Below are 27163 nucleotides of genomic sequence, written 5' to 3' on the forward strand. Positions count from 1 at the left end.
CTGATCCATCCCAACCCGAGGAGGAGATTTATATTATTAGAAAGCAGTCCTTCACCAGGATTCAAATTGTGCCGTGTGCTGGCTCAGCAGCAAACGGCAGTGCCAACATGCTGGGTCTCTCACAGATGCCCTTCCCACCCTGAAGCTAGATGTGGGAGAGGCCTTGGGGCCTTCCCAAACAGCGAGGCAATCTCCAGAATGTCACCTGGGGTGACCCTGTGAGGCAGGATTTGGCTTTCCCAAGGAATGATGAACCAGAGAGCTAACTAAGCCATGGGTGAAGCCTGACATTCCCACGACACAAATCCAGAGTCTTGTTGTGCGCAAGAGCACTGAGGTCAAACAGCATCTCTAATCGGGGTTTTGGGAGAGAGATACAGGCGATGTTCCTGGTTAAATGCCACCTTGTTTGTTTATTTCCCCTGCCTCAACAACAATCCCCGCCCTTACACACACACACACACACACACACTCTTCACGGACATGTCTCAACTCAATCTTTACATCGAACCCACAAGAACTTGGGCTACTTGGCTGAGCCTCGTCTATCACACGTAATCATTTTCTGCACTACTGTTTTCCAGGAAGCACATGGTCCCAAAAGGGTAAAAGGCAGGTCTGCCAAAAATAAGAGGGGCACATCCTATACTATTCAGAGAAGGAAGGAAACCAGAAAACAAATATGCATTGCGTGGAAACGCTCTGCGAGCTGGTTCTTACCGCAGGCTATATGCATAGTTCATAATTAGATCAGCCGAGCAAATAAGACACTGCGACTTAGAATTCTCCCCAGTCAGCTCTAATGGGGATGATAATGTTGATGCTGAACTGAAATTGTTGATCCCAAGAAACTTTTAAGACTCTCAAACCACTTGCTGCTTTCCACACCAGTGTGCATGCCTGAATGACCCTGAGCAGGAAGAGTAGTTACACAGGAAAACAGAGACTACTGTCACAAGACCACAGTAAACTACATGGAAACCAACTAGCCAGGTTTCCTTTTTTTTTTTTTAAATGGCCAAGGGGAAAAGCAGTTCATTTATGGTCAGCCTTGGATGGGAGACAACCAACAGCAAGCCTAGGGGGCCAGCATGCAGGGAAAGAGTCAGGACCGCGCCCTTGCTAGACTGGGCCAACAGCAAAGGGGTTTCACCCAAATTTAGTAACAAATAAAAAGGAAATGTTACCATATCCAGTGATTTCTGAATAAATAACTCGTTTTAAAATTCCCAAACCCTCAACACCATCTAGAACACTGCTTCTCAATGGGGGGAATTCTGCATCCCAGCAGACCCTGGACAACGTCTGGAGACATTTTTGACGGCCACACGTGGGGGTGGGTGTGCTAGTGGTCCCCCTGTGGGCAGTGCCGAGACTCTGAGACCCTGAACGCTCATCAGCGCCGAACATATGCACCGGCCGCCATGTTTGTCTCACTTTCCCTTGCGGAGAGTGTGTGCTGTGGGAACCTTAAGTTTGTTTCTTTATTCAAAACTGCTGACAAGAGTGGTGACGGGAGGGAGTTGGCTTCACATTTGCAACTTCACATTTTACTAATCAAGCCACTGAAGCAGAAAACATGAAAAACCACTTTCACTGAAAAAAATTTTCTCAGCAGCATTATTTCATTCTTTGAACACTCAGGTAACTTCTTCATCTGTTATTATCAAGCAAAGAAATGCTTTAAGAAAAGGGGGCTGGGGCAAAAACCATGACTTTAAACTTGTGCTGTCGTAAGAGGAGGGTTTACTGTGACGCAGACTGTCGCTTTGTGTGGGGGAGGGGAGGGGCTTTGCGGTGAGTGCTTCCCGTCTCACCACTGGCGTTTCCTTTGATGTGTTACTTCTCTGCACTTGTATTCGTTCCCTCTAGGGCCGTGACTGTGCTTTCTTTGGAGGGGCGGCTTCTCCGGAGCCTGCATGTTCTCCTGGCAAGCCTGGTCCCCAGGCAGCCAGGCCAGCTGGGACAGCAGCGGCCCTTCGAGCCTGAGCGCACAGTGCCAGCACCTGGCAAGACCCGGGCATATGCAGTTCTCTGCACCTGGGCCACCTGGGCCGTTCCCTGCGCCTGGGCCTCCTGGAGTCCACATTCCTCAGTCTATCCCAGCGCCTTCCCCTCTGAGGCCGGAGAGCCCCAAGTGTGCTGGCCGCTGGCTGTGGCGGGAGAGGAGGGAAGGAGCCAGGGTAGCAGGGGTGCAGCGTCAATTCGCTACGGTGCTGCCACACTGTGCCCTGCCTTCCATTGGAGACAGGCCTCCAACAGGCAATCTGCAGTGAGAGGGGTGGCAGGAGCAGGAGCGGTGGCTGATTGAGGGAAGCGCCTGGAGATACCTGCCAGAGGGGTGGGGCTGGGCGGGGACTCAGACTGATAGGCCGGAGAACCTGGCAAGAAACCAACATCAGAAGTGTGTTCCGGCTGGAGTTGGAGATGGAGGTGGGAAATCAGAGTCCAGGTTAACTAGGTCCTGTAGTCACATGTGCACGTCCCAGGAGGCAGTGGGGGCCGCACAAGGGTTTTTGGCTTCGAAAAAGTGTGGTGACACTTAGTTTTGAAAGACTGTTCTGGACACCCAGGTGTAGGATACACAGAGGACAGAAAGTTGAGAGGCCACAGCAGCGACTGCAGGGACAGATGCGTGGAGGGTGCTGCCTGAACCATCACACACCTCCAGTCAACATGCTCTCCTGGGAGATGTTTTAGGAGTTGCAGAGAACTTGGGAGAAACGCTAACACAAATCCTGCAGTAAACGCACAGGCAGACGGCGTCCACGCTAAAGAGGAGGCCAGGAGTCAGGCGTCTGGGTATTTGAGAGAGGCGAACCCTGAATGCGGCTGCTCCCACAGCTCAGTCAACAGAAGGCGAACTTGTACCAGCTAGAAAAGCCGAGATGAGGAGGGTACAGTAGAAACCTGCTTTTCAAAATAAAGCTACGCTTACACAGCTCCATAATGGAACAGCAGCAGCCTGGGAACCACGGGCAGGGGAAAGCAGAACACACGCGTGCCCTCTGGAGAGAGACCGACTGATGAGGGGGAAGAGGTCCAGGGCAAGTGGACTTTCCCCCTCTTTTTAATTCATTTACTCTTCTGACTAATAAACATATATTTATATACTGCTTCTTTACGTTTTTCTAATAAAGAAGATACCACGTGAAAGAAATACGAAAGTAACGTAAAGAAAGAAACTCAGACAACGTCAACTTCACGAACTGGGACACACATGGACGGTGAGGTAAACAGGAGATAAATCCATGACTTACCGATCCTTTCTCCATCACTCTGTTGAGCATGACAACGCCCCTGCTTTTCTGCTCCCACACCATCTCCCAAAAGTGACCGCACGTGTTAGGCAAGGGGCCCTGCAAATACACAATCCACAAAGTGTATACCATTTTACACACCGACATGCTCCAATGTGAGCACACTACTGGTGGTTAGCAGACGACAGTGCCCTTCGGCAGAGTGGTGACTGGGGTTGGGACAGGGACCGCCCTCCCTGCCTAGTGGTCAGTAACCTCAATTCTATTTTCTGCCATGTGGTGAAAGGTTATTTCTGCCTCCCAGGGCTGGTTCAGGGCTGACCAACAGAGGAGAAAAAAAGCTGATTCTGCTTTCTGGTGTGAGCTGACTGGAGGAGGGGCTCCACTGAGGTCTCTCTGGAGCGTGGGAGGAATATGGAACGAAGCTAGTGGGTGCAGGCAAGAGGCAGTATGGGGAAGCGATCGTTAGCGACACTTCCGGTGGCTCGAGTCTCAGCTCCAATCACTTATCATCCATGTGACCTTGGACAAGTCACTTCACATCTCCATGCCTCAGTTTCTCCACCCATTGCTCTTGACTAATCACAGTCCTTACTCACAGGGTTATGAAAGTTAACTACACTCATACATGTGAAGGCCTGGAACAGAGTAAACAGCCAGTAAAATGTTAGCTGTTATTACTATTAATAATGATGGACCTGAACATGGACTGCCTTCATCCTTGGACCAAGGAACATAAGCGATGTAGATACCAATGTAAGTCGGAGGGCCCAAGGGGTCCAGTATGGGCACTGGGACATGGTGGGCTGCCTGCCAACCCAGCAATGGGTACAGACATTTACTGGATACAAGAATACGAATGCCTCTGTTTGTGTCAAGTGTTAGTACTGCCTGGAAGGGACTTCACCTCTCATCTCCACGACAGAGCGTGTCACCAACTCCGGCCAGCACCATGTCTAGAATGGTTTCTAGTTTCACCTCTTCTCACCTAAATTCTCCCGATTCTTTGCATCCGTTCAAGTCCCACCACACCTTCCTTGACCACGCGAGCCTTCAGTGCCCACGCACTTTCCTGAACTCTGCTCCCTCCTGCTGCCTAAACCAGACACATCCGTCCGTGCTAGACACGAAGCCTCAGACAACAGAAGTCAGATGCATAACCCCTTCCAGCCAATTAACAGAAAAATGGCTCCTAGAAGACAAGGGTCCTAGGGTCTCCTGGCAGCCACCTGTGTCTTTCATCCTGCAGCTTGGGCACGAGGACCAGGTCTCACAGCTGCGGCTCTCACCAGTTACCAGCCTGTCACCGATCCCCCTCCCCATCACCCTGGTTTAGGATGGGTTTCAGGGATGAAAAATCATATAAGATCTGAAAGGAGACACACCAAACTTAGCCAACAGTTCATTGTGGAAGTGAGAAAGTGCACCTCTGACATTATTTCCTACACTTCCATATCACTGCCTTAAAAAAAAAAAAAAGACTACAGACTTATATTATTTGCATAATGAATAACAGTGAAAATTTAAAAAATGGGCAGGGTTTTCGTGGTTTTGTGCCTTGGAAAATGTGTCACTTCTACTGTCTTGAGGTACAGCACTGGGGTCGGGCTACTTCGATCCCTTTTACAAATCCCAGGGCAAAGAGTGATCGATCGTACAGGCAGCTAGATATGTCCACGATACCACCTGACAAAAACAGAGACCTTCAGAGGTGCCAAGTAATTGCTAGAGCACGGGAGTGGGGAGGACGGTGGTGTAACGGTTTCCATGGTGATATCCTAGCACTCCAGTTGACTTTATACCCCTATGTGTCTTTGGACTTCCTAACCCCAAACCAAAGTGGAAAGCCTAAAATCAGGAAGTAAGAAACTTGATTTCTTCTAAAAAGAGAAGTTAGCAAGAAGCTGCTTTTCCCTCAACCTCTTCCCGCCAGCCTGCCACCACCAGGATTCTCCTTCCTTATCACCCTACCCCAACCACGCCAGAGGTGCTGGGAAGACCACAAGCTGAGGCCTGGTAAAGGGCCTGCCCCCCGCACATATACTAAGAACTTCCTCAATGGCCCCAGGACTGAACGTGGAGTGGCTGATGTTCCATACACTAGGAGGCAGCTGGGCTGATGTTCTTCATGGACTGAGGAACTGGGACAGGACAAGATGGGGCAGTAAAGAAGGGCCATGGTAGGTATGCCCTGATCCAGCTTCCTGCCCCAGGGCAGCCTTTGCTCATACGCTCTCTGGCTTCACTGTCATTTTAGTCTCCCAGTATTAAACAGAAGTAGGAAGTTCAAAATCACCTTATACCCCCAAAACCATACAGAACACTAATAAACGGATATGGAATGAGAAAGCAAAAACTATGACTAAAAAGACAGAGAAACTTCAAGTGTTTAGAGCAACTTACAGGTAACAGACTAAGACTTGAGAAAATGAATTAAAAAGAAACTTCTCTATCTTCTTTCCCAGATACCCATGGTCTTGGGGTCAGATGCCAGTAAGTGTTTCACAAGAAGGTCAAGTATTAAATCATTTTTATGATTTTTTTTCCACAAAGATGCCAAAAGCCAATGGGAATTTTAAATGATTTTGCATGCTCGTCCATATAACCTAAGGATGCCTTTTTTCTGGGCCAAAGAATGAAGACCGTGTTGAGGAATCCTAAACGGACACCTGCATGAAGATTACTGGTCTACTGCTAACCCTCTGCTATTTCCGTGAGCAGCACTTGATGCTCTTAAGTGAACACTTACGGAATCAACACAGGTACAGGCCCTTCTCTTGCCACGGTCCTGCTGCCTCTGTTAGCGGACCACCGGCAATTCCCGCACTTCATGCTGTTTTCTAGAAGCCCAGCAGTGGCATACTTCCCAGAAAAGATACATGTTACAACCAAACCAAGTCCCTGAAGGAAGATTTTTTCCTTTCTCATTGCTTTTTTGGATTGTGTACAACCTGGCCTTCTAAAGGATGTGGCAGATTTTTTTTGAAGTACAGATGACAGTACTCTAAAATTCTTAAGTTGACATCAAGTAAGGCAAAAACCCATTAAAAATTTTTTTGGACAATCTGTTTACCTGGGTAAGAATGTAACTCCTTTGGGCTTCTTCCATCTTTATCAAACTGGCATTGATGTAGTCATTATCTTCTTGATGGAGTTTAATCCGGCTATGGTCAACTGAAAGGCAAGCCAGAACTCAGACGTTAGTCCTGGATGATCGAAATGTCCACACAGGTAGTGCAACCCATGGGGAAAGCAAAAAAGGTGAGTCGGTGGCATTAAGGGCGTTCACAGTGGCTGAGGCCATGTTATTTTAATTCAGATTAGTCATCAATATGAGGATGACTTAGTATTTTCAGAAAGGTTTCTGGAAGTGTTTGAAACTTAATGCTAAATAGCAAGAGACAAACTACACTAAAACATGGGTTCTGTCCTAATTGGACAATCTATTCTTAGGTCCTATCTTCCTACACTTATCACTGCCCCACAACTCAGGAGGCTGTGAGGAGGGGGTGCCAAGGGATCTGTTCTTGGATGCCTAATATATACTTTCATAAGGTAAAAAAATACAGTAGATTCAATCTTTAAAAGGGAAAAAAAATCCATCAAAAATTTCACCCAATCCCTAGAGCTCTAGTTGGTACAATGAGCCACAGTAGGTAGGATTTACGACCATATCTCCACCTAACCTATGTCTAATGGTTTGAAGATGAAATGACCTAAATGTATAGCTGTGTGGAAAGGGTTAAGTTGAATTCCTTTATATAAAAAAAAATTTTTTTTTTAAGTTTCTAGTGTAATACACTTAAACGATTCTTATCTATGAACAGAATTCAATTAGAACTGAATTCTAATAGTTCAAATTCAGGAACTGTCATGATAAAAGACATTCAAAAGATAATTAACTGGAAAATAAACTGAAGCCAAAACACCGAAAGTACATTAAATGTAACTTTCAGAATAGTTTTTAAAAATAAACTCTCATTTGGAAGGTCTGCCCCAGGTTCCTGAAAATGCATATCCACTTTTTTTTTTCCTTTTACCATGACTTTGTCACAAAAGCAGTGGTTCCCTGAGGGCCACTTTCCTTAGCCTGCTAGTGCAGCTAACAAGAGCAGGTGGGTATTTTTATTTCTGGTACAACACAAGGGATGATGAACACAGGTGACCACTTGTAAATACTATCTTCTCTCCCCTAGCCCAATGGGAAAGGAGAAGTTAATGGGGACACATGGTTTGGGGCTTTTTGTTCTAAAAGATTTCAAGGAAATGTTGAGATTTCCTTAAAATCTTTTTAAAAATCAGCCACCATTTGGAATGATGTTTCTCATCGTAGAGGATTAACACAAATTGAAATACCTGGGTAATATTTAAGTCATGGAGATAGATCTCAAAAAAGATGACGAGACCATGTAACCCCTCGGTGGGTTACATGAATGGGTTCAAACAGTACTGGGAGACCCTGGACAAACAACTTCTTCCCTGAGCACTGGGCTTTTCATTGGCCAAATGGAAGACAGACAAAAGATCACTTCTACCTTGAATCATTCTCCCCATGTTCCCCATGACCTTAAGAGCAAATTATCTGTCCTGCTGGACACTGGAGTTGGGGGAAAACAAGAGAAACAGGAGTGAGATGGGGGGTGAAAAGGTTTGGGAGTTGTTTCCTGGGAAGAATATTTTAAATGATTTTCCCCCCTCTGTAAGACTGGCTCATAAAACCATTCAGACGAGCACTGATGGAAAATGTAGAAAAGGAATATTAAGAGGACATCACTGCCTAATGCAGAGCAAGGACAGCAAGGGGGTCTCCTGGCTCCGCATGAAAGATGCCAACAGTGATTTTCTTTGAAGTTCAGAGCAGCTGTTCAGGACCTCCCAACAGAATCACCGGAGGGGAGGTTTGCCACAGCACAGACGTGCTGAATCAAGAGCGTTGGGTGTCGGGGCACAATCACGTGCCACTTGATGACCTAGCACTACACTTCAGATGTGCCTGGCATGTGCCTTCAGCTAACAACCGTCTCAACCACAGCGAATATTTATGAGCGAGACACTGGCTAAGTGGCTCATGTTATTTTATTTCGTCTTCATGCCATCCTGAGATCTGCACGGCTCCTGCTTTACTGGAGATCAGAGAACAGACGAATCTGCCCGAAGCCACACAGCTGTAAGCGGCAGGCTGAGATACACACCCGGGCAGGGAACTATGGCAACATTCAGAGGTAGACTGCCCGGGACCAACCTAGGTCCATCTCTGCGCCCTCCCAGGAACCTGGTCCTGCACAGCTCAGGGCAGGGGGCGCTGCCGACTCGCCCGTGGGAGCGGTGTCACCTAGCAGGCATGTGGGAAGTGCCCGTGTGAGGGAGGACGGACTGCGTCCTGTGTCCCTGGGGGATAGAAGGGACTGGCACGGGAGACGCTGGCAGCTACAACCCTCTCTGACGGACAGGGTCTCAAATCCCTGGAGGTGAGTCAGAAGGTTCTCTGTGGCCTAGAGGAGATGGCAAAGTCCATGCTCTTTACTCAGCTCCAGTTTTTCTTGCTTTACACAAATTCTAACACCTTTAGTTCTCGACTTTTGAAATATCAGTAGATTCAGAGCCAATTACTCAGAGGGCAGAGGACGCTGTCAGAGGCCAGCAGGCACGCTGAGAGATAATGGTAAGAAAGAGCTAGAAGAATGAGGATGGAGGTGGGGGTGGGACTCAACAAGCAGAGCTGTCTTTAGTAGAGGGGGAGTGCCACTCCCACTCCTTAGTGCCCGAGCGGGGCACCATCACAGTTCAATACGATGCTCAGGGTCTAATAATACTGTTGCTGAGTCATCCAGAAAAGGTTATATTATGCCTACTATACTCTGCTTCAGCTGGCAGGAAAATGATTCATCATAAAAATAGTCAAAGCTAAAAAAAGTGCTTTGAACTTAGCTGAATTTTCCAGAAACTGAAACCTTATTCCTTCTACAATTGTGGAAAAAACGAACCATTAACTCTAAGTCTCTGATGCCTTTATTATAGGAAACAACCAAGTCATAAAGCTTTACGGCTATCGCTTTATTACGACACCCCGGGGCTCAGGGGTTCTGCCGCAGAGGCCCTGCAGGCAGAGGCGCTGCCGCCGCAGGCGCACCCAGTGGAAGCAGTGAGACTGGTAATGGCGATGTGAATACTTACAGGGACTGACATCTCTGTACCTGTTTCGGTTTTTGTTCTTAGGAAGCTTGGCCACTCTACATGGGAAGTCACTGGCTTCATGTCGGATATCCTACAAAAAAAAAAAAAAAAAAGGATAAAGACTTCTCTTTTGAAATCTCTGGCATCAGGAATCCATGTAGACATTTAACCAAGCATGCGCTATGTGCCAGGCACTGAGAGGACCAGGGACAGAAACACACATCAAAGAGAACTAGCAGTGTGGGAAATGCAAGGTGATAATTCAGAGGCATGTACAGGTCATGAAGAGAAAACAGAAGAGAACAACCACATGCCTGCAATGGGAGGAAGGCATGGGGCTGGGAGCTGGAAAGACGTGGAAGAGGGCAGGAGACGGAAAGGGGTGGAGGCGGGGGGCCCTCCCCTCAGGAACATCCAGCACAGCAAAGGCTGTCAGCACATCTTCTGCAAGGGACAGTGAGTGGGCTGGCAGGAGCAATGACAGACGGCTGGAACACACAGGTGGGCAGGCCAGATCTTGGACAGCCTTGAACGGCACGCCTGGGAGTTCCAGCTGTAACCTTGTATAAATCTACAGTTATTGAGAGCAGATAAAATGCACTTTTATGCCAACAATTGTTCAACTGCTTTCCAAGATGGTAGACAAATCCCATTACACCAAACTGTCAGAAAGAGGAAGTGCCTGGGTTAACAAAAGACCCAAATTATGCCTCCCGTTAGACTGATCATAGGCATCCAGTTTCGCTCTTTTAAAATACCACTATAATCCCATTTAAAAATCTTTTCTAATTTGTATTTTATTTTTATTAAAAGATAAACCCATACAACAATGTGAATATATTCACTGCCACTAAGGTATACATCTAAAAATGGTTACAATGGTAAATTTTGTTATGTATACTTTATTAAAATTAAAAAAAAAAAGACAAACTCACAGGAGAGGGCAGAACAGGAGAAGATAGCAGCAACAGAATTTTGGAAGCTGGAAATCTTATTAGTAGTTGGCAGGTCTGAGAAAGCTCAATTACAAGCCAGCAGTGGGGAAAGAAGAGCATCAGCCTATTTCCACCACAGAATCCTGCAGAGGCTCAGGAAATGCTGCTCCTGGATGGAGGAGTGGGATTCACTGCAGGGGACGGGCTGGAGCTGTCTGAGAAGCAGCAGATCTCCCCACCGCCCCTCTTCCATGCTGCTGGGTGCTGCTGGGTGACTGCCACCCCACACCACAGAACTCTGGAGAATCATTTTCTGGAGAATATAAATCAGGAGGCAGAGTGCGTTCTATGTGATCTGATCAGACAAGAGGAAAGACCAGAAGATACTATCACCAGGGCGTGCAACCAAGAGCCCAGCTAGAGGACTCATGGCCAGATCAGTGCTGATGAGCCCCTTCCACCTTCTCAGAGCTCTCAATCTGCCTTGTGAGCCCCAACTCTTCATCACGCACAGACAACCACTGATTCTAAGATGTAAGAAGAATGCTTCTAATATAACAGAGATTTATAAGAAAAATGAAACAGGAAAAAACCCCTTGGAAGAAATAAACTAGAGAGAAAAGAATGCTTTAAAAAATATGTTATTACTATACTCAGTGAGGATAAAAAAAGATATTATATCTATGAATTAAGAACAAAATGTTAGGTAAAGGTAGAAGAAATCCTCCCAGAAAGTAAAGCATCCCCTGTCCCCAAAAACCCACAATAGAAAATCAGGCAAAACAAAATACAAGAAAAGAAATAAATAGTTCAAGGAAATCTTCCAGACCCATCAAACGCTCATCATAATGATAAAAACAGACCTAAACTAAGGCACATTAATACGTGATTCCAGAATTCTTCAAAGAAAATATTCTGGGGGCGCATGGGTGGCTCAGTCGGTTGAGCATCGGACTCTTGGTTTCGACTCAGGTCATGATCTCAGGGTTGTGGGACTGAGCCCTGCATCAGGCTTCGTGTTCAGTGGGGAGTCTGCTGGAGATTCTCTCTGCCCCTCCCCACCACATGTGCACACATGTTCTCTCTTTCTCTCTAAAACAAATAAATATTTTTTTTTAAAGAAAAGAAAATATTCTGTAAGTTCCTAGAAAGAAAAAATAGTTCACTCTCAAAGGATAAGGTCATTAGAAATGGCTTCAGACTTTGCGAGAACACTGAAAGCTAGATAACAATGGAGCAACGCTTTTAGAATCTGAAGCAAAAGGATCTCTAGCCTAGAATTCTATATCCAGCCCAATTATCACCAAGTGAGAAGGGGCAATAAGTTAACTAAATTAACACTGCAGAGAGGCAAAGCCTCAAACACTTGACCACACCCATGCTCCTGTCCTCAGCATATCTTCCACCTGAGGGAAGAAATAAAACCAAGAAAGAGAAAAATATATGATATGGTAAAGTTAAAAAAAAAAAAATCTGACACAAGAGCAAAGGCAAAGGAAACTTCCACTGAAACTGTGGAGGGAGGAGCACTCAGGATGACAAGTATGTACCAGACCTAGGAGCAAGAGGGCCAGACCAGAGCAGCATGACTCAAGAGACAGATGTGTCAGCGACATGCCTTTGTCCACCGTACCCACCATGACCGAACGAAACCACCAGAGGGAAATAAGGAGAAGATCTAAAATCCAAGAAATAGGAAATCCAATCAAGAAAAATAGAGGAAGTTTCAGGATGATAACTATGTTTGCCAGGCCTACAGACCAAGCAACCCAGACAGAAGGAGAATGGAGGTCTCCAAAACCTGAAAACAAGAAATCACCTGAAACTGCTCTAATACAGCAGCCACTACCCACATGTGGCTGAGAGCACACGAGAGGTGGCCAGTTTGAAAAGAGGTGCTGTGGAAGTGCAGAAATGCAGATCGGACTGTGATGACAGTACTAAAAAAGGAAAGTAAAATATCTCAAATATTTTCAGCAGTATTTGTTGGAATAACATTTTGAACATATTGGGTTAAATAAACTATTAATCTCATCTGCTTCTTTTTACCTTTTTTCCTGTGGCCAGTAGGAAATTATACAGGCAGGGTGCACTGTATTCCTACTGGCCAGTGCTGACTGACCTTGTGGAAAACTGCCCGAGAGGCTCCAAGGGGTATGGGAAGAATTAGCAATAGGCAGAAAGAACCCTTGGCAGATGAAAAGTATATGAGGCAATTATTAACTATGGGAAAACTTTAAAAAGGAAACTACGGTACGACACCATCTGTGACTATGTGCGTAGGCAAACAAGATAAATGATGGAGAGGTAGAACAGATTAAGAGACCAGTGAAGGGGAAGTAAAGGGGAGGAAAAGCAGAAAGGATGGCTGTTCAAGAAAATGAAATCCTCCACCTGCGTAAAGGTCTAAATTAATGAATCAGAAAATAAACATTCTCCTTAGAAATATGAAGATCTATCCAAGTGAGAAGCAGCAGCTCAAAGAACTGGCAACGGCTGTGAGCACAGAGGCGGTGGCACGGGCTGAGGTGTGGACGGCACAGCAGCTGCCTGTATCAGCAACCTACCATGGTCGTCTTTCGCTTTTCACACCATGTGCAGATGCGACGGGAATTTTAAAAAACCCGCCACATTCTGCTGTTCTACATACTTTAAAAAGCTGCAAAATGACAGGGAGGCCTTTCTGACTCACACTAGAGATGAGCTAATAATTTAAAAGCATGTTTATAGATGATAAATCTATGTGAGATGAGCAAAATAATCCAGCATAACACACTCATCATGTCATCTGTGGGTGAGATTAAGCTTTCAGGGAAATGCTATACAACACAGAAAAATCACTTGAAGGGACATGAATCTAAGTCTCAAATATGTTGTTCTATTTGGTTGGAAGCACTTAGCAACAAGTAGGAATTCTGCCTTGGGAGGTGAAACAATCTGGTCAGTTCAGCTGGTGTGACTGAAGAGACGGAAGAAATCATTGACATGGTTAAACCACTGAACCAACAAATACTCACTCTGAGGAAAGAAGGGCCGAAGTATCAGTAACTGTGGGCAACTGATTTTACTGAGTCAAAGGATTATCTTAATATGTACTTTTTTGTTGCGCCTGCCCCCTAAAAGAGAGGGGGAAAGAAAGTAAAATTTGGAGATGTCATTTAGTAGATATTAAGAAAATAAGAGGTATTCACACAATACTTTTTAAAAATTGATTTTAAAATTAAGGTAAACTCACAGAGTAACATGCACTGATCTTACGTGCAATAAGCTTTCCTAACCAACTTTTACCTACAAATAATAAAATATACCCATTTAAGTGTTTCTCTACATTACAGTGGCATATGGGAAATACATGCATGCTCTGAATGCAAGTATTTTTATTTCTTTTAGTAAAATAAAGTGCCAGGATTACAGTCTTGAACTTGAGGAGTGATAAAGTACCTTTAAAGTTAAAGGTAACTAATAACAATAGTTTGAAAGTAAAATGGACTAGACCAAAAACCTTTACAGAATTACAGCAAAACAAAATTTCTACATTGTGAGACCATATCAAAGGTAAGCTAACTTTCTAAGAGCTGTAGAAAAAGCAGATTACTGACTAATGAACAAGTTTAAGAAGACTTCCATCACCAGCATGCTGATCAAGATTAAATAATCTAACAAGTGTGCAGAATTTCCACCCAGAGAAAAGAAAATAAATAATAATAAAATAAAATAAAAGGCCTTAAAGCTGATGATGAGAAAATGAATGCAGGGTAAATTGGGAGTCAAGACAAAAAGGAAATAATGAAGGTGCCACGAAACAGGTTCCCAGAAGCATCCCTTAAAGAGAAACACCAACATGTCCAGATCAAAGTGTACATCTCAGGGGTGCCTGGGTGGCGCAGTCATTGAGCGTCTGCCTTCGGCTCAGGGCGTGATCCTGGCGTTATGGGATCAAGCCCCACACCAGGCTCCTCCGCTATGAGCCTGCTTCTTCCTCTCCCACTCCCCCTGCTTGTGTTCTCTCTCTCGCTGGCTGTCTCTATCTCTGTCAAATAAATAAATAAAATCTTTAAAAAAAAAAAGTGTACATCTCAGCATTTTGGGGACAGGATCACATTAAATGAAAAATTATACTAGTAAGAAATGAAATATACCAACGCCTAACAAATAGATTCTTTATCTAGCCCCTCCTTCTCTTAGCCGGTTCTTTACTGGGTTTTCAAAAGCCTACTTCCTATTCTTCGTGTAGATTTCAGAAATGTGAAAGAATAAAAGAGCACGTGGACTAGATGTCAAAGGTTCATGCTCTCCTAGAGCTCATGTGATGATATGCTACTGAATGGGGGCTCACGTTTGGTCAAAACTTACAGGCAAATGATTGAAATTACACTGTATCATTTTATACAGGCACCGGGCACCCAAATGATCTGAATCATCTCTATAGTGAACTATTGTCATCAGAGGAAAAATTAAGTTCTTTCAAAATTATGACTTAGCTAGAAAGTTGTGCTACAAATGCTTAATAAGTTATAAACAAAACATCGGAATTGGAAATTTTAAAAGAGAGCAAGAAAGTGATTAGGACTTTAACATTACCTAAGTAATTTCTAAAGCTGGTCCTTGATTCCTATCCACCCAATTAAAAAAAAAAAAAGATTTCATTTATTTATTTGAGAAAGAAGACAGCGGAGAGAGACAGCATGTGAGCATGGGCCTGTGCACTCGGGAGCTGGGGGAGGGGCAGAGGGAGAGAAGCAGACTCCCCACTGAGTGTCCCTCCCCTCAATGCGGGCTCAGGCTGAGGCTGGGCTTGGCTGGGGTTGACATGGGGCTTGATCTCACCACCCTGAGATCTTGACCCCAGAAGAAATCAAGAGTTGGATGCTTAACTGGCTAAGCCACCCAGGTGTCCCCATCCTGCCCCACTCATTTACCAAGGTAACAGATAATCTCTCAGTTAATAACAAAGGGCTAATATACTTAGAAAGCTCTGGTAACAGAATGAATTAGGGCCCAGGGTGAATTCATTTCCGTACCATTCAGGAAAGCTCATTATCCATTATTCAAATACCTCCCAAATCCAACTATGCAAAGTAAAACTTGGGTGATAATTTTTTATTGAGATTTCTATTTTTTTTTTTGAACACACACAGGCATAAAAGCCAGTCCAGCCTTGCAGAAATATTTTCATGTTTACAGTAAGCACCTCGTTAAGTTAAGCATAGCAATTTTGGTTTTAACACCCTTTTCTCTTCAGTCCCACAACGGGGTCAATGTCACTTATTGGCTCCGTGGTAAAATGCATTAGTCACTTTTAAACTGTTCCACACGTGACGAGGTAGCAAGCATGGCATCTGCCAGCAGCTGGTGAGTCTGACAGAAGTGCCTGCGTCCTTGCCTCTCCACCCCTCCTAGCACAGGCCCAGGCCCAGAGGAGGACAAAACCAGATTCTGTTGACGAATTAACGAATGGTCCCAAAAGCTCCCCAAACTCAGAGTCCTTACCTCTATACCAAATGCTTCATTTCATAGGACAGAAATGCTCCTGAAAGGGAGGGAGTATATTTAAGCAAATGTCTGATCCGATCCTATTTTCTCAATTATCTGTTACAGAATGAAAGTTATTGGAATAATATTAAATATTCTGCTTTGCAAGTGGGACAGTCTCATGACAAGATAGTACAAGACAGTACAAAATACAAGATAGTACAAGACAGTACAAAATACAAGATAGTACAAGATAGTACAAAACAGCTACCAATATATGGATTCAAAGCAGAAAGGGTTATTTTTTAATGGTTCTGACAGTGACCTGTTTACAAGCCTAAAGGAAGAAAACACTCCAGTGGTACTCTGCATTCGCCAGGACCAAGGTGAACTACAAAGTCCCTTCACATCTTCGACGTCTACCCCCAACCCCCATTTTACAAATGGTGGCCTAATTTGATTGTTCCAGCTGTCACCTAGTACTTTATGGAGGTCCTGGCTCTCAGAAATGGACACAGCAAGCTAGATTGAAGGGAAGTGCTGAAGCACAGTAAAGGCAGTAATTTAAAATGCAGTAAGCGAGCATACAGGGGTGTACATTTCCTGGAACTCTTGCGGCAGTTGCCAGCCGAACAGGCAGATACATATATATGCGGGGGGAGGGAGTGCTAACCTAAAATTTTAAAAACCAAATCTTCAAAGTAACATGTGGACCAAATTTTGTTAGTTATAAATCTCATTATAATGGTGAACATTAAATTTCTATATAACAAAGTATAATATTTTTATATACACTCTAAGAAATATAAAATTACCCAAGTCAGAGGTTAAATGCCTTCCAAGGTGAAAGCAATACTGTGTCCTTTATATATGGAAATTAGTGGAACAATATCATTTTCCTGAGGTTTTTATAGTAAATATTTTTATTATACTCATACCTTTATAAAATCAACATGCAAGAAATCATATACTCAATACTGTTGAATTTTAAGATAAACTACAATGTTGAGATAATAAAGAGCTTAAAGTTTAGCTAACCAACACCAAGCCTGTTTCGGTTTAAGTTTTCAAATGACTGTGTCTTGAATAAAAAGGAAAGATGCTGAAAAGTAAACCAAGCACCTAAGAACCTTCTGTGGTGGCTGAAAGGGAGATAGGGAAAGAAGGGAAAACTGGTCAGCAGTTAAAAGGCTGCAGGATGTACAATCATCTTTCCTGCCAGAGTCTGAGGAAGTGCTGGGTCGTCGTCTACACTAGTCCCGGGCAAGGTTAAGATAAGGGAGTTACAAATCACTAACAGAACAAGTATGCCCACGTGGGAAATGAGATGGAAAAAAGCATAATCAAGTTGCTTTACATATTCCCCACAAGTGAGGGGAGGCGGGATGGGGGGTATGGAATGCCGTTCACAAAGTTGGCAAGGGGAACATCTGGTGGAGACGGTGGAGCCGATTCCATGCTCTGATGTACGCCCTCCACTCGGAACACAGAACAATGGTCCATTAAACACAGAGAAAAGCACAAAGGCATAGCTAGGCTCAAAACCAGAATGAGAATGAATGCAAAGGAAACAAAAGCCCTCCCACTCAAAATGGCCTGTAAACACAGTACCCAAAACACAACAGATGACTAGTTTTGAAAAAGATAACCAACAAATCAGCTAGGAAATAAATCTATTCCACGTGAAATGTATTATACATCCTGTCAGACATTTTCAAGATAAATAGACCCAAGATCAGGGATAAAAGAAAGAAACCTTTTAAAAAAGATGTTATCAACAAAAACAGGGAGAAATGAAACCAGAATAAGTAGATAGGAAAGAACAAATGCGAAATCTTGGAAATTTAAAAACAAAAACAAAACACAAAACCTCAAAAGAGAGGATAAATGCTAGACTGAACACAGTCAAAGGAGGAGTAAATTGAAAGCCAGGAGGGAGGAACAGAGCATGAGAAATAGGACACAGAGGAGAGAGGCCACAACACACACCCAAACAATAGTCAGTACCCAGACACATCAGGGTGAAGTTAAGCTGAAAATATTAGGGATAAAAATCTTCAAAACAAATTAAAATATCTTTTGGAAGCTTAACAGAGCTTTAACATTATCACTCAATTTTTAATAACTATAGAGTTACACAGCCATTTAAAATAAAGAATTTTAAAAATATAGAAAGGGACCACTGTCATTGACGATGACCCTAAATCATTTACAAGAACAAAGCCACTTTATGTATTTGTAGTTAGTAGCTATTTTTGATTCCTAAGGTCTTATGCAGTTTCAGAACTGAGTATGCTCCAGCTGCAATAATAGGATTCATTTAGAAATGGAGGATCTGACCTTTAAGAAAACTCTGAGGCTGGTGAGAGCATACCGATATGGACTTCTACTACTGAAAAACAACGATGCAGATAAAATTAATTTGGAAACAGCATTCTGAGTTCAGTACAGTAAGCTACTACAACCTTAAATTATTTGTACATCAAGTAGAACAATTAACAAAGAGGTATGAAAACTGCTTTTTCAAGTGTCACTGACTCTAAAGCCTATTTTTACAGTCCTTAATACATGTTTTTTCTAAAAAATCACTTATGTTTTCTGTTAAATGTCATGACTTTCACCTTGGGCAGAAATCAATAGGCAGAAAATGAATCAGACTTACAGTAATTGATGTCAATAAAACACACTGGAACCAGTATCTTTTTAAATGCTGAGAACCACAAAGCCATTCCTGTAAGAGAACAGTCTCAAAAACGGAATCTACTTTCGCTTCTGTTTTGTTTACCTTCTGCTTTCCATAAGGACAGTTTAAGTACTTCAGGCCCTGGGGTGCTGGCACTTGGCAGGAGGACAGTGGTATAGCTGACTAAGGACACAAGTAGCCGGCATACACGAGAGTGGAAGGCTTACACCTTCCTTTACAGGGAACCGGACTGTCAACCACCAGTTTCCTTCCTCCACGGTTAATTCCCCTAAGCTCAGCGGTCACAGGGAGGGACCTTCAGAACCCACACAATATTCCCACACGATGTTCCCTCTGAAATAACTGAGAGCCATGCTTATAAAATGGATATGGTACTTCTGTGGATAATTTAGGAGGGGGAATGGGAGGAAGACACAATGTCCAAATGAAAGTAGCTTTGGTTAAGAATTCCTTAAATATTGCGACAACAGTACAAGATTCTGGGGCCTTAACCAAGGGTTTTTTGCATCATCATCGAACAAATAATTTTAGATACTTTCTAGAGGTAATACGTTTTTCTATATACCACTTAGGGGATCAGGGATGAAGAAGGAAGACATTACCATGCCCCCAAAGCACTGTATTAGATCTTCAGTGAGGCCACAAAAATAAAGTGATGATTTGGGGAAGAGAGGAAGCAGGTGACCAAGCTCTTCAATATGGCTTTCCATAGAACTCCGTAGAGGGATTAAGGAAGCAACGCTCAGATTCAAAATATGAGTCCCTTCAACTCATCTAAGTATCAACTGAGCACTGACCATGTGGCAGGCACTAAGGATATGAGGATGAGCAAGACAGGCAGATGCTTGAGTTCCTTGAATTCCACTGGGGAAGACAGTCAGATACACTAGACGTTACCTTCTGAGCTAGGTGCTGTCACAAGTAACTCCCACAAACACATCCACAACCATTCATCTGGGTTACATGGCATTAACAATGAAACAGACAGATTAAGGCCCGCAAGCAAGTGGACATTCTACCTACGCCCCCACCCTACCATCAGGGTCTGCTCACTCTTGGAAAGGCACCTGCATCATTTTGCTTCTTCCTGTGGATTAAATTTAGGGTTTCAGCACTGAAATGTGCCTAAGAACAACAGTATCAGGCTGTATGCATAAAAACACGTGCATCAGACTTTATGCGCAATTTAAGGATAACCTGGTCTAAACACAAATTTCTCATCTTTTTTTTTTAGACCCCAATCCATGAGGGAGATGCAACTCGCAGACATAAGGCTAGTTTAGGATGTTGCTACAGCCAAGAGCAAAGGTCCTAAAAACTTCAGGGCTTCAGAAGAAAATCTCCTCAGGCCAATTTGGTGAGAGAGGGCTTCCTGACAAAACGTAAAGTCATCGGTTTAGTGTACGCTTACTATTTACCATGTCAAGACAAGCTAGTCTTATCATGAGGTTACAAGAGACAAAACCCTTGTGAGCCCATAGCCTGTGGTTTTCTGTTCAGGTAATACTCAGGGTGACTTGAAATCCCTATCCGAGAAAGCATATCTGAATGCAGCAATTGAAAGTAACATCATGGGAATGGCTTTACAGCCACTCTGAGTTATTTTAAAGTAACTTATTCATCACATCAGCACTGAAAAATTGTTAACTGGTGGCATGCTTGCTCATAAGACATCTGGACAAGGAGCCACACCAGCACAAGATACCACTGCTACAGGACACAGGGGCCCTTGAAGTGTTTTGGAGAAAGGTTTTCTTTGTTTTGTAAATTCTATGAGTTTTGACAAATGTATAGCAACATGTATCCACCATTACAATATTAAACAGTATTTTCACTGCCCTAAAATTCTACCTATTCATCCCTCCCTCTCTCCCCACAAATCCCTAGCAACCACCGATCTTGTTACTGTCTCCATAGTTCTGCCTTTTCCAGAAATGTCATATAGTTGGAATGATATCATGTAGCCTCTGTCCACTTCTTTCTATTAGGTTGTCTTTTTCTTAATATGCAGTGCTCCTTATGTACTCTAGGCACAATGTCCCTTGGTGGTCATATATACTGCAAATATCTTCCTCTGTATCAGTTGGTTTTTGCTGTGTAATAAACCACCCCAAAACATAGGACTTACAACAACTGCTTATTTGCTCATGATTCTATATAAGCAAGACAGCTTGTCTGTGTTCCATGTGTTGTTGACTGGGCTCGAGTATGCACTTACGGTCACCTGGTGGCCCAATGGCCTCATTCACACACATACCCAATGCTTGGCTGGCTACTAACAAGGGTGATGGCAGTCATTTAGCCACATGTCCTTCATCAACCAACAGGTCAGCCTGGGCTTATTTTTTTTTTTTAAAGATTTTATTTATTCATTCGACAGAGATAGAGACAGCCAGAGAGAGAGGGAACACAAGCAGGGGGAGTGGGAGAGGAAGAAGCAGGCTCATAGCAGAGGAGCCTGATGTGGGGCTCGATCCCATAACGCCGGGATCACGCCCTGAGCTGAAGGCGGACGCTTAACTGCTGTGCCATCCAGGCGCCCCTAGCCTGGGCTTATTAATGGGGCAGTGATTGTAAAATTCTCAAAAGCAGCAAGAGAGGGCAAGGCTCAATATGCAAGTACTTTTTCAGGCTTCTGCTTGTGTTATGATCACCAATATTCCATTGGCCAAAGCAAGTCACAAAGCCAAATACAAATTCAAAACTGGTTCTCAACCTCTTTCTGGGAACCACACTCAGAGGGGCAAGCAGACAGGGGTGGGAATTTGAGGCTAATCTGCAAACAACCTAATGGTATCTTTTGATGAACAGAAGTTCGTAATGTCAATGTAGTTCAATTTACCAATCTTTTCTTTTTTTTTATGGTTCGCTTTCTGGGGTTGTCTTGTTTAAGAAATATTTGCCCATCTCAAGTTCATAAATACAGTCTCCTACATTGTTGAGAAATTAACTAAAGAAGAAAAATGTTTTCCACACATTTTAATTTATATCTTATGTCTCAAAATGTTGGAAGAGAAGGTACAGGAAACAATATCACAGGTCTACGTCCCTTCCAACAGCTGTTCATGTGCACAGGAAGTACAGCTCTCATAAGAAAGCCTAATTAACTTGGCCTAATTTGGTGCTCAGTGTCTGCTGGACACTGTACACATAGTGATCTCTTCTGTCCTTTGCCACCTGATCTATGAGAATATCAGTATTTTTCTTTTTCCCATAACTTCTTTATGTATTTTAAAGCCACCAATTCTGTCTCTGCTGGAAACCACTCTTCCAATTTATTTGTTGTACATTTAAAAACTTTTATGTATGAAACTAAGTGTGGGAGGATGATCATAAAGCTGTCAATGTATTAGCAGTGGAGAGGCTACTGCTAGTTGGCAAGATGATGAGTGGTTTTTTTATTTTCTATTGCTTTCCAATACTTCCTACAGGGAACATGCATTGCCTGTGTAATTAAAAGTTTAAAAGTAGTTTTAAATTTGTATGCATTCCAAACTATTGACCTTTTCCTGTGCAATTTCCTTTACTGCTCCTAGCAGTAGAAGGTCTTTCTTCCTCAATATGGTAATATCACTTTTTAAAAAAACATTTAATCTATCTGGAGTTTATTTTCCTGCAACAATTTTCAACTACACCCATTATTAGCCTTTAAGCCTCACACTGTGCTTCTGGTTCAATCAGCTTACCAGTCCCACCACACTCAGTGCAATCTTTGTGCTTGTGTATTACAGTAGCTCAAATTGTAGATTACAGAGAGCTCCTCCTCCCTCTCCCTAAATTGAAATAGTAACAAAATGCAGCTGCATGTGGTAATTCTGATTTCAGAATGAACAAATCACTGTTTTTCAGAGATAGACGAACCATTACAATTAGGTAGAGTTGTTTTTTAAAAATGATGATGCAGCCTAAACTCATTTTTTGCAACTATTTAGCAAATTAAAAATCAACAGGAACACAGGAGATTAAAATATGGGGAATTTTAAAAACCTACAATAGTTCTGTAGTTAAAATGAATACTATTACTTTATTCTTCTGTAAGGAAAGAATGGCCAGGATGGCTCCGATACAAAAATCTCTCCCATATTTATCTAGTATGTATTACTATGTATAAAAACTTGTAGCAAAATAAAAGAAAGAATTAAAAACATTAAATTATTTCTAGTCACCATGTTCATAAGCAGTTCTGTTTTAAAAAAAAAAAAAAAGGGCAAAGTGTTGCTCACCACGTCAACTGCCTGGCTTCTAAGTTCAGGAAAAGCAAATTTGACTTTATTATTAAGTATATTTAATTAAAATGCACCTTTTAGATAATATCCAGGTAGCAGTTTCTCAACAAATTAAATTAGTACATCTTCCCACCCTGTCAACATATTTAGTGAGATGAGACTTTTTTTAAAGGTTCTATCCCTTCCTCCTCTCCACTCACAAGCCCTGGGCTTTTGGTCTTCTGCCTTCTTTGAACTGAATACACGAAAAGCACACTCTCTACACAACGGAAAGAGGCAGTGAATCTTTGCTAATAACATACAATCGATTTTTAGAAGCTTTTTAAGGCTGATAGATGCCAAATCCCTCAAGAGGGTTTGCTCAATATCTCAATGCCACAACTAAAACTAAATAGGAACCAAAATCCATATACATATTGCTAGACACAAACTGGGGTCACTATTGTTACAGAAATAACTGAAGCTACTGGAGACGTAATATCCTTTAAAGATACTACAATTAGCTAGATACTCTTCCTTCCAAGGCTCACTAAATGACTAGCAGGAAAATAAATCCCAAGGGCCAAATGGATCAAACATTTTGCAAAAATCAGGATAAAAATAAAGAACTTTAGAAGCACTAAATCAAGGGACACTTTCATGTAACAGCAATACATAAACTCAAAAAACCCAAAAAATCACTAGCAGAGTGTTTGTTTCCCTACTGTGCTGAAAAGCAAGCTTCACAAGAATACTCATGGCGAACAGTATAAAATTTCCCTAAGTTACATTCATTAGAGGACAGGACAGTTAAAAAGCCAGAATTGTAGAATTCTTTAAAGGTAATTGGTTCTGCCACCCAAATATATTCCTTAAAGCAAACTCTTCCACAAGATGCCAAAGTCGAGTTTTGACAATGACCTTCAGAATCAAAACCACAATATATCATTGTACTTGGAGCCAATTTTTGCCCTTGCATTTCAAGTTGTGCCAAGTGTTGATGAGGCAGGTAGTTAGGTCATGGTCCCCATCCTCAATGAGTTCCCACTTAGAGGGGGAAGACCACCTGTGGCCACAAACAAATACTGCAGGAAGTACTGATCAGAGGGGAAAATCTACTCCGCAGGAAAAGGGGCACCGCACCAAGGTCAGCTAGTACAAATGGGAATAGTAAATTCAGGAGTAACTAAGTGCCGAGCAGCCACATCTGGCACAGAAGAGAGATCTTCCTGGACCTGCTGATCAGTCACTTCTTGTTGCAGACTTTGACTGGTGTCAACTGGAGGAAATAAATCAGACAGCCATGTCCAAGCTGTTTTGCCCAGTCTGTCCCGGCACTGTTGCTTGAAAGAAAACCCTGGCACGGAGGCATGGGGTACAGAAGGGATGGCCATTCCTCCTCTCGGCAACCTCAGAAGCCTGCTGCTTGGGCCACTGACTAAGCCCCTGTCATCACAGCAAGGTCAGGAAGGAGAGTGGGTCCGCACCCCACTACAGTGGCCTGTGCCCCATGTCAGTGTGCCCAGACTCCTAGGGATGCCCAGAGCACAAAGAACACTTCCTAAACTTCCTACCTCCATTCAACAGGGCCAGACAGGCTTTCCGGAAGAGATGAGAGAGGAGTCTCCCCTGCTCAAAGTAGCAGACGCTCACCAGGTCTAGCTTGTTAGGCAGCACAACCCAATTCCTGCAGCAGGACCCTCAGTAAGGGTTTACTAGCTGTGAGGTCATAAAGAAGCAAGGGAGAGCTACGAATCTGGAATTAAGAAAAGAGCTACAGCATGAGGGTGACAGTGGATACAAAATGACTGCGGTAAGAAAGCACTGATAGCCGAACTAACTTTGAAAATTCTGTTCTCTCTTTGACCTCCTCAATACAAGGCTCATGGGTGATTTTCCAGTAATGAGTAATTTCCTGCCTAGGATACCCAGGGAATGGCTGGGTGTGAGAGAAACATTTCTTGGAAGGATGTGCCTCTCCCAGCCCCCCTTCCCCTGCAGGCAGAACCATGTTCTGATGAGATACATTCCTGGAGAAGGCAACATTCCATCCATGAATGTACACCCTCCCTACAAATCTGGGATGGAGCAGGCCAATGGCTGGGATATCAAGAAGGACCTTCCACGGAACTGCCAAGCCAGGCTGAGGAGGGACTCAGTTTAGTACAAAGCACTCCCAACTTATGACATACTGGGACTCTCTGCAAACAATATTCAGGCAGGAAGAGCAAGCACGGTCTTGCTAGTTCCTTGTGCCCAACAGGGCTTGCCACGATCATCAGCTCCTGAGAAGCTGCACTCTGACTGCACTTCCAGGCCGATGGGCACCTCAGCCCAGACCCTGGACGGTATCATCTCCTTTCCTTATCTTTCACCTTCCTCTCAAAGTCCAAAGGAGAGGTGTTTCTGGCTTCTCCGATCCCGGAGCATTCAATTTTTTTTTTCTTCTTTGAAAAAAGTATTTGTTATGGTGCTAGGATTTACTTAAAAACAAATCTGGGCTAGGAGGGGTTCATGGGTGGGGTGTGGGGAGTTCAGATGAAAGAAGATGGGCCCTGAGTTTATAATTTTTGAAACTAGGTGATGGATATATAAGGGCTCATTATACTAATCTCTCTAATTCTATATGTTTGAAAATTTTCTGGAAGGAGAGTCTAAAAGCTCAGTTTTTCAAAGTAAGGGGATGGTATACTGAGATGTATGTTTCTGAGTGATTACTCTGGTTTTAGCATTGGGAAGGTGGCAGTGGCAATGGCAGTTTTCCCTTCCTCCCAAGTTCCTCCACATAAGTAAAGAGAGCAAGAAGGACAGAAGCCTAACTCCGATGACAACTAAAACAAAACCGGGGACAAGGCACCCATATGATCCTGAAAGTACAAGGACGTGGGGACAAGCCACTCACTGAGACCCAGGTGGCATCAGCATTTGTGTGGGATGAAGGTGAATCAAGACCGCAGGTGATTCTGACAACTCTGAGATCGGAAGAACCCCCAAATCACCAGCAGATGCTCGCCGCAAAGTGTGATGGCCAGTGTGTGTTAGTAGTCACACCAGGAACGGATTTTGTAGGCTCCAATTCACAGACAAGGCCAAGCTCTCCTGCCATCCAAGGTGCTGGGGTATTCCAGGCCCTACAGACTCTCAAAACTGCTTACAGAAAGGCCCTCCTAGGACAAAGTCCTGCACTGAGGAAAAACTTCTAGGAGCAAGACAAACTGAGCAAATACAGGCAAAAGGGGGCTAAGGAAAGAGGAGGCTGCGATAAAGTAAGTCTGATGGGAGGAACAGGGAAGCAGATCTTAGACAGTACAAGGTCATTTTAAAATAACTTCACAAAGACATCTGAAGAGGGAGCCGGAGAGCACTAAGCTAGACTATATGACCCACCCCTTCCTTCCTAAAACTACAAGGAAACTGTTCACTTAAAAATGATGCGAAGACAAGGGGCAGTTGAGTTCCACACAGCATTACTCTAAGGAAGACAGTAAGGGACACAGCAGTATCTCTACAGAAAATAAAAGCCAGTTAGAAAGACGACGATGCAGATGAAAACTCATCTAACTAGCAAACAGAAATGAAGAAAGTGGTAGAAGCTATGGAAGAGCAATACAGACGAGAATGAGAAATCAAGAATCAAGGTCACTGAAAAAAAGAATGATCTGAAAAGAGAAGTAAAAGAAATCAGGAAAGAATTAAAAATAAAAGGAAAATATCTTTTCAGAAATGAAGACCAAACAAAGAGGACCATGAGTGCAAATAAATATGTTTAATGCCTTAAAAGAAAAAAGAGGAGTCAAAAATTTTTTAAAGAAATAAATAGAAATAGGTTCCTTGTACTATTATTATAACTTTTCTGCAAAATTTGTTGAAATTATATTTAATGTTTTTAAATTAAAAAGACTTTTTTAGAGAGAGAGGGTACAGGCAGGAGAGGGAGAAAGAATCTCAAGCAGACTCCATGCAGCTTGAGGCGGGGCTCGATCTCACAACCCTGAGATCATGACCTGAGCCAAAACCAAGAGTCAAACACTTAACCGACTGTGCCGCCCAGGTGCCCCATATTTTTAAAAAATTTTAAGCTGCATTTAATATATTTTTTTAAAGTAATCCTTACCCCCATCGTGGGGTTTGAAATCATGACCCTGAGATCAAGGGTTGTGTGCTCTACTGATTGAGCCAGCCAGGTGCCTAGGAATTTTTTTTTTTTTAAATAAACGGAGAAAGATTTTAAAATTTTTGAGAGAAAATGAAAGAAACAGATGACAGGCAAAGAAGATCAAACACACACATAACAGTCTGAGTCCCTGAAAAAGGAAACCAAAGCAATGTAAGAAAAGAAATACTGAAAACTCTAAGTCAAGACTTTACTAAGGTTTAAAAAAAAAAAAAAAAAAAAAAAAAAAAAAAAAAAAG

At 43.1% G+C, this 27163-nt stretch overlaps 1 protein-coding gene across 1 annotated transcript in view; it reads right to left on the reverse strand.

Moving 5' to 3' along the window:
• The window catches only part of PTPN1 (protein tyrosine phosphatase non-receptor type 1), a 66490-nt gene that overhangs the window by 12763 nt on the left and 26564 nt on the right, over nucleotides 1-27163 (reverse strand). Inside the window, exons 2-4 of the mRNA XM_002912980.4 lie at nucleotides 9435-9525; nucleotides 6334-6434; nucleotides 3261-3359 (exon numbers count right to left, since the gene is read on the reverse strand). Of these exons, the coding sequence (XP_002913026.1) occupies nucleotides 3261-3359; nucleotides 6334-6434; nucleotides 9435-9525 (291 nt within the window). The remainder of the gene's footprint in view (nucleotides 1-3260; nucleotides 3360-6333; nucleotides 6435-9434; nucleotides 9526-27163) is intronic.

This window comes from Ailuropoda melanoleuca, chromosome 13, assembly GCF_002007445.2.
Source record: "Ailuropoda melanoleuca isolate Jingjing chromosome 13, ASM200744v2, whole genome shotgun sequence".
NCBI lineage: Eukaryota > Metazoa > Chordata > Mammalia > Carnivora > Ursidae > Ailuropoda > Ailuropoda melanoleuca.